General features: G+C 37.6%; 1 protein-coding gene across 1 annotated transcript; it reads left to right on the top strand.

Annotated features, from left to right (window-relative positions):
• Positions 1–682: 682 nt before the first annotated feature.
• CBG12418 lies at positions 683–7,344 on the top strand (the record flags this gene model as incomplete). The annotated part of the gene is made up of 16 exons (XM_045238907.1): positions 683–739; positions 813–947; positions 1,074–1,178; positions 1,234–1,380; positions 1,425–1,697; positions 2,382–2,885; positions 2,993–3,079; positions 3,412–3,922; positions 4,493–4,761; positions 5,103–5,264; positions 5,321–5,534; positions 5,625–6,270; positions 6,318–6,533; positions 6,583–6,819; positions 6,866–7,202; positions 7,252–7,344. The coding sequence occupies 16 exons, from the start codon at positions 683–685 to the stop codon at positions 7,342–7,344; spliced, it is 3,993 nt and encodes a 1,330-aa protein (XP_045094865.1).
• Positions 7,345–8,688: the final 1,344 nt, after the last annotated feature.

Below are 8,688 nucleotides of genomic sequence, written 5' to 3' on the forward strand. Positions count from 1 at the left end.
GGTAAGTGTGCGAAAAAAGGACTGTTCTGAATTGAATCAGTTCGATTTTAGGTCTGTTCGATTTTGAAAACGTTCGAATTCGTCGTACCCCCGTTTCTTCCGAGCCGTGAGTAACCAAATGGCCGAAAATGATGTTCAGGAGCATAAAAAAGGTCTCAAAATTTTTTTAAACATATTTTCATTTATCTCGGGTATTTTATTCAAAAAATTGCGGCCTAATTTTTTACAACGAAACGGTGGCCTACAGTAAACAATTGCGTACTTTCTTCCCTTTTCGTCTCCCGCTTTCGTGTCTCCCGCTTTTGTGTCTCCCGCTTTTGGGTGTCTCCCCGATTTGAACGGCCTCACTTGGGTTCAAGNGAGGGGGTCCCCCCACGCGCCCCAGTAAATTTTTCAAAAATTCTCAATTCGCTGCCGAACTTTGTTGGCTGAGTATCACAGTTTTAAACGATGAGAGAAATACGCGCGTTGCAACCAGTTGATTTTTAAGAAATAGATCATGATCTAGTTCAAACCCGCGTTCACTTTGAAATTATTAAATTTCTTCTGACCTACGAGTTTGCTGGGGCGCTTTTTCTGACCCCCTCGCTTGAACCCAAGTGCGGCCTCAAAACTTCTTTTGAGCTAATTTTTCAGCTATTTCTCTGTTTTTCATCAATTTTTCACAGTTTTTCAGGTAAAAATGAGCTGTCGAATCATACACGAAACATCTACTTTCACCGAAGGAGCTCTGGCTGAGGTGGCAAAGAGTTATATCCCGAAAAAAGTGTTTTTTTTTATTCTAGAAAAAAATCAAAAATTCAATTTTTCAGCAACTTTTCAAGCTGGACGCAACCGATGTTCCATGTGGATTTCTTCCAGTAAAAGGCGATGGAGAGGAAGTTCTGGAAATACTATTTTCCAAAAATCCCGCTCATCTTCGCATGTACGGAAGTTCTGAAGAGCTTGCGGAGAATTTGAGAATCTATAGAAATTTTCCATGAGTCATGCGGAACTAGGCTTTGATCCAACCGAACCGTATAATGTAAGAAAATTGAAAAATCAATATTTGTTAGAAAAATCGATATTTTCAGACAACTCCAATTGTGTACAAGAGTCTTCGAAACGAGGCGTTTATTCATAAATCCGATGTTTTCCCGCTTCTCTTTGAGGCTTTTCGGACCACTTGCAACTCAACGGTTGGCTCTGGGAACTTTCGAAAATTGGAGAAACTTTGAAAATCCAACTTTTCAGTTTCATCACCTCGTCTGGTCCATGCTCTCTGTCATGCTAAAATCTCGAGAAGAACGCTTAGATGCCACCTGTGAATTCGTGAAATACGATGAAAGTTTATTCAAAAAATTCCAAACAGAATATCAGGAAATTAAAGATGGCTTAAGGGTAAAGAGGGGGACATCTGGACTTACAAACACAATTTTTTTCAGTTCGAAATGATGATGATGCCTGATAAGATTGTGATTAAGCCGAAAAACTACAAATTCGAGAAGATTTTCAGTCGATTTAAGGCGTTGACACTGAAATGGAGGGATGATTCATTTCAAGACATTAAGGAGATTCTAATGGGATATTTTCAACGTTCGGAGCCTGGAAATCGAGAAAGATTGTCTGTTATCATTGTTGGGTTGGAGTACTTGGCTGAATATTTGAATGATATCACTAAGGCACATCCAGAGATGTTTCTGCCCTATGATAAAGTGGTGTGTGATGCTTTTTTGAGCTGAAAATGACCTAGAATATACTAGAATAAGAGAACATTGACTGAAATGAGCTCAAAAATAAGGATAATTGAACCAAAAATGATAAAAATCGTTATAATCCGGCTGAAAATTATATAATTTCGGTTAAAATTGATTTCCTCAAATTAAGCTAAAATTGACAGAAAATTATCAAAATTGGCTTGAAATAGGCAAAAAAATTGTCTGAAAAAGCCTAAAAATTATGTAAATACCGAAAATTCGATTTAAAATTCCAAATTCTCACTGTGAAATTGATAAAATTCGGATCAAAATGGGCGGAGTTAGGACCTGAAACAAAGAATTAACCCTAACTCCGCCCATTTTGATAAGAAATTACTGATTTGCATACCAATCGATTGGAAATTGAATTCCTAGTGGATTTGTATGAAAACCATCGATTTCGGATCAACATGAGCGGAGTTAAGGACCAATTTGTTGACCAATCAGTTGGAAATTGAGTTTTACAGAAATTGAAACTACTCAAAATCAAATTTACAATCGATTAGTATGAAAATCATCACCGATTTTGGATGAAAATTGGCGGAGCTAAGGATAGTTTAATTGTTTTCGGATCCAAACTACGCCCATTTTGATCCAAAAACTGAGTGATTTTCATAATTTTTTCTCATTTTTTCAAATTTCCAGACAAATGCGCACAGTCCAATTGGTGTCCGAATTTTCGTGGACCACAACGAGCGATTCGTAATGAAATCGGAGCTGTTCAAAGCGATAAATCTAGTGAATCCGAAGAAAAAATCGATAAAATATGAGGAGGAAGATTTGATTCTATGCATGAAGCATTCAGAAGTTGTGGAGGAATACAAGGATTTATTGGGAAAAATTGAATTTATTCAAATCGAAATTCCGCGTACAAAACATGCGGCGGTGCCGATTCTGACTCCGCCCCTTTCTTACTGTATCCCGGCAGTTGATGCACTTTTTGAAATCTTTAATCGATTGATTTTCGGTCATCAGATATTCCAGAAGTTTACAAATGACTCGTGGCCAGTGTTAGCTGCTGCTTTGGCTAATTTGACCCCGTTTTTCACACCGTATCATGTTAGTTTTTTATGGTTTTTCAAATTTCAGATTCTGTTTAAAAATCTGAAAATCGATTTTCTTCAAATACTCAGAAAAAAACCGAAAAAAGTCTAAAGGATACATTTTCTTGCTGAAAAAACGGCTCCGCGACAATTCGAAACCTTTAAAAATTCCAAATTTCCCATTTTAACCTGAAAAATTACTGTTTTTTGCAGAGATACAATTATTTCCTCCGCCGAAAAACGATTGAATCGATCGACGAGAAGCTTGAGAATTTCTGTGAAAAATTCTCGAAAATCCAAGTGAAAAATGTGAGAAATGCGAAAACGGACGGATTCACAGTGCAGAATTTGAAGAATGAGCTGGCTCATTTGGGATTGACGAAACTGTTTTTCGATATTCAAGATTATGCGGAGGATGTTTATCAAAAAGTGATAAGAGATCAGAAAAAAGAGTTCCTGAGAACTTGTGATCTATTTGATGCCATTGAAAAGTGTCTGCTGATTTGTGTCTTCAAGAAAATTCCAAGTGTGAGTGTTTTCTTTTGATTCAAAAATCGAATATCTAGGGACGCAGGGACCTAAATTTCAAAATTTCGAATTCCCGCCAAGCCAGAAAAATAATGTTTTTACAGCTCCAACTATTCCTTCACACCCAAAACGCATGCCATCGTCTTCCGAATCTCCACTGCGATCAGTGTTCCTTATCACCAAGCACCGCGAAATTCAAAAATTCGAAATGGATCGATTTTCGACACGACGAAGTGGATTGCTCATTCGGAAAACATTTAACACTGCCGAATGGAAGTGTTCTCCTCATGAATTATGTTTTATTGAATGCAGAAGACGTTAAACAAAAAAACGAATTCAAATTTTTCATTTTGGACGACGACGATGGAGCAGAAGTGACGAAACGGCTGGATTATTTATCATTTAAGAGTAAAGAGGGCACGAAAGATAAGGAGAATTTGAGGAGTTTGGAGGCGTTTCAGCGATTCTATCCCCAGAAAAAGATTTATATTAGAGCGATTCAATCGGCGGTTTTGAGGAGATATGAGAGACGCAGAGTGTTTACTGATGAGGTTTTGGATGTGATTGCTGTAGTTTTGAGACAACAGAATACTCCGATTCAGGAAGACGATGATGGTAGTCCAATTTCACATTCTAGGCGGTGATCTAGCTTAGAAATAGTCTAAAAAATGATCAAAAAAGCTTAAAATGGGTCCAAAAAAGTCCCAAAATAGTTCAAAAGGCTGATTTACCTAGTTTGAAGCGAAAAATACAGTGGAAATCGTCATTTTCAACCAATTTTGTACTGAAAATTCGGATTTTCGAGATTTTTTCGAATTATTTTGAGCTAAAATTTTCAAAATTTTGAATTTTTGATTTTCCGAAATTTTCCAAAAAATTAGGTCATGACCTAGAAAAAATTAGGTCATGATCAGAAAAAAAAATTAGGTCATGACCTAGAAAAAAAATTGGTCATGACGTAGAAAAAAATTCGGTCATGACCTAGATTTCGATTGTTTTTTTCAAAAATCTGAAATTTCAATTTCAAGATCGCTACCAAAAATATAAGAAAAAATGGCGAAGAGAACACGATTGCCTGAAAACGACGATCAGTCTGGCTGAATTATGGTACATTTTGGAGGAATTCGACGTGGATAAATCGAGGATTACGGTAGCTCTACCTAAAACTACAGTAACTCAATCTAGAAGTTTTGCAGATTGTTCCTGATCAATTCCATGAATTGGGAATGATTGAAATGGTCGAAAATCTTGGAAACGAGCTGTTGGAAGTGATTAATCCAACGGGATCGATGATGATTCGTACCCAACAAGCCGTGTTTCATGTGTTCCAATCGATTTTGTGTAATGTAAATTGGACGAAAAAAGACAATTGTAAGAAGCATCGGAATTGTTTGGAGAGCCTGAGAAGCGCCATCGTTGCATTGATGAAGGATTACGCGGCGGCGCTGGAAGAGGTGAAAAAAGGAATTTTGAGCCTGAAAATGTCAAATTTTCCAGAAAGTCTCAATTTTCAACCCGAAAAAAGTCTACTTTCGATGCAAAAACAGTGAAAATTGGCTTAAAAATTGCCGAAATGTTTTCCATTTTTTCCATTTTTTTCATTTTCAGCCTAAAAACAGTCCAAAAGGTCAAAAAACGGTAGAAAATGGTCATAAAATGGTGCATATATTTCGAAATGAGCAGTTTTAGCTCATTTTTTGGGTGTTTATTGCTTTTTCACATTGATTTTAGGCCACTTTCCGCCGGTTTTTAAGACAAATGTTGACCCAAAAAATCTGAAAACCCGGTTTTTCAGGGCTCCTATGTCTGGATTATCCACGCCGACACCCATTTGGAGCAGCTCAAAAATCACTGCCATTTCGAGAGGAATCCAATTGAGACATCTCCATTTTCACGTCTTCAACAGCTCACACCAAACACAATGGTCCAGAATTCCACGTGGATTGCGGAATTTAAAGTGAGCAATAAGCCGTAAATGCTGAAAATTCTAAGAAAAAAAATCGTGTTTTCCAGAATTTGGGATTCCAAAAATTCCTAAAATTTGACGCCATCGAAGAGAAGGCGTTGTGCAAGGCGTGGGAATGGCGTCGTCGATTCTTCGAAGCGTACATGAAGACGTTCTTTGATGATGATGAAGAGACTTATGATATTTCTAGTATCATTTGGGATGAACTTGCATTCAAATTACCGTCCGCTGTCGATGAGAAGAAGCTGACTTCTAATTCAGGTAAAATTTTTTTTTGAAAATTGTGTTATAATAGATTTTTGGAATTTCGAAATTGTTTAATTTTTGAAACTTCAAAAATTCTATTTTCAGCGATTGAATACATGAAAAAATTGCTAACAAACAAGAAGGGAAGCCCGAATGAGGAGTTGTTGGAGAAGGTTTCGAATTTCGTCGAAAATAAGGAAGACGGCGATGAAGATGAGCAATCAAGTGAATCAGAAGACGATGAGGATGAGGAGGAGATTATAATTGAGAAGTTTTCAAAGATCAAAAAGAGATCAATAGCTCCAGAAAGGCCTAATAGGGTTCTAGACCACCTAGCAGCGAAAACATCGACTTCAATTGATATCCAGAAGACGTCAACATCTCAAAACGCTTCGAAAGTAATGAAAGACGGCATTCAAAAGACAACTCCGCTCAAAAAGCTCCCTGAAATCGACGTAAATCAATCGAAGAACTGCAAGAAGTGCCTGAGAACCAGCGAAATGTGCAACGAGGCTAAAAAAGAGCTGAAAATGACACAGAATAAGCTGGAAAAGTTAGAGAAAAGAACTAAAAAGGCTGGAGAGGTTGAGAAGGAGTTGAAGGCGTTAAAGTTGGGAACGAAGAAGAAGGAGAAGGAAGCGGAGAGCAGAGAATCGGAGTTAGAGAAGGAGAAAAAGGAGAATGAAGAGCTGAAAATGAAGGTGTCTAGATTGGAAGCAAATGAGACAAGAATGCATTTGGCAGAGAAAAAGTGAGCGAATTTTGAGTATCAAAATGAAAATAAAACAATATTTTCAGTCATTCGATCAGCCAGAATGAGCTTCTCGAGAAGATCACAGAACTTTCGGGCCAACTGAAAAAGGAAAAGGAGAAGAACGAGTTGTTGCAATCGGAGAAGATTGATGAGCTCACAGCACAAGTGAAAAGTCAAAAAGAGAGGATGGAGCTACAATTCCTACAAAATGAAGAGAGACTGAATTCGGAGATTCGTCAGAAAGAGAGAGGTTTCCAAGAGTAAGATTTGGGCCTAAAAATCCAAACATTCAAAGAAATTGCTTTTTAGACTTCGCGCCGCTCTTAGTATCATGTCGAACGAGAAGGAATCATTCCAAAGAGAGAATCGAAACCTTCGAGAACGAATTGCATCGATTCTAGAAGCTCCGCCCACTCCAACAGTTCCAGAGTCTCTTTCCGATGGACACCCAACTCATCACAGATTTGCATTGCTCGGATTCCAAAAAATCAAGGATTCGTTATATCACAAGAAGCAGCTCAAAAAGGCAAAGTACATGATTCAAAAGTGAGTTATTGAATTGATTTTGTCCCCAAATTTCTCAAATATCCAGGCTTAAATCCTCCACGGATCTCGTAGAAATCCATCAAATCGCTGATTACGAGTATTATCAATTCGAGGGGAAACTGTTGAAATATACAAAAGGAGTGGAATTGAATATTCAAAGAATCCAAGAAACCTGTGATGTATCCACGGTTACTCCACTTCCAGATTCTCCAGAATTCTCTCAACGATTTATGAATTTATATTGGAGAATCATCAATAATCAATCAATAACACCTTCTGAAATTGAAGTATCCGATTCTGAATGTTTCATTTGCTACGTGGAAATGACTTCGGATCAGAAGACGTTACAATGTGAGGAATGCAAGAAAGTGACGCATTTCGAGGTAAATAAGGAGATTTCTAGGATGTTTTTTTAAATTATTGATTTTTCAGTGTGCTTCGAAATGGCTCAAAATCCACAGATCATGTCCACACTGCAGAAGAGAAATGTTGGATCCTGAAGAGTTTCCGAATCTTGGTCAATGATTTAGTTTCTGTTAATTTGTTTAGTTTTTTTAGACTTATTTTTTCCTGTTGTTGTTGTTGTTTTTGATCAAAAACATTAGCGATTTTCTGTTGTCTACAAACCCGATATGATATTGTCTATTCAAAATAATCGCGCGGATGAACGAGTAAAAAAACGTGTAGAGAGTCTCCAAACCTGTAGAGGCGCTGTAGAGACGCAGACATTTTCACTCGTTTGTTCCCGCGATTATTTTGAATAAACTATTGTTTTTTTTTATAATAAATCATTTGTTTTTTTTTTCATGGATTCCTCTCGAAATGCCAGTGATTTTTGTTGATAATCCAGACATAGGTGCCCTGAAAAACCGGGTTTTCAGATTTTTTTGGGTCAACATTTGTCTTAGAAACCGGCGGAAAGTGACCTGAAATCAATGTGAAAAAACAATAAACACTCAAAAAATGAGCTAAAACTGCTCATTTCGAAATATATGCACCTTTTTTGACCATTTTCTACTGTTTTTTGACCTTTTTGGACTGTTTTTAGGCTGAAAATGGAAAAAAATTTCGGCAATTCAGCCAATTTTCACTAGTTTTGCATCGAAATTTGACTTTTTTCGGGTTGAAAAAATTAATTTTTCACGGGCCTAAAATTTTGCCACGTCACCTCTCATTAGTGCATTTGCATACCTAGCTGGAAAAACCGAGACCCCGCAAATTCCGGGGAAAGAAAAAAACCGGGGAAAAAAAATCGGGGAAAAAAACCGGGGAAAGTGGGCGGAGTCGAGAAAAACCGTGCGGCAAAACCGTGCCAGGGTTGCAATTTAGGCTCCGCCCCCTCATGACAGTGTCCAAATGTGCAGAAAAACCGTGCGGCAAAACCGTGCCAGGGTTGCATTTTAGGCTCCGCCCCCGACTCCGCCCACTTTCCCCGATTTTTTTTCCCGGTTTTTTCTTTCCCCGGAATTTGCGGGGTCTCAAAAAGCAATATATTGTGGACAGATGTTTTAAAGGTGGTCTACGGTGAAATTTTTTATTGCATTAAAATGTGCAAAAAAGCATGTAGATTAAAAAGTAAAGAAAAAATTCAAAAAAAATCCTTTATCGAGAAAAACGCATCGGAAAACACGCTGAAAGCCCTTAGCGACGAGCTTTTTTTCTAGGCCGCCCGGCGAGTAAAAGCGCGCGAATTCAAACTTTTTAATTTTTTTGCTCATTTTCACTGTTTTTTTCAAATTTTCCGATGTATCTGGAAGAAAAATTGACAAAACCTTGAAAATTCTTGAAAACACCGAAAAAAGTGGAGACCGTACAAATCGGAAAGATTTTAAGTAAAGCCGAGAGAAACGAAAGCGAAAGAAACGAAAC

The sequence above is a fragment of the Caenorhabditis briggsae genome, assembly GCF_000004555.2.
Source record: "Caenorhabditis briggsae complete genome, chrI, whole genome shotgun sequence".
Taxonomy (NCBI): Eukaryota; Metazoa; Nematoda; class Chromadorea; order Rhabditida; family Rhabditidae; genus Caenorhabditis; species Caenorhabditis briggsae.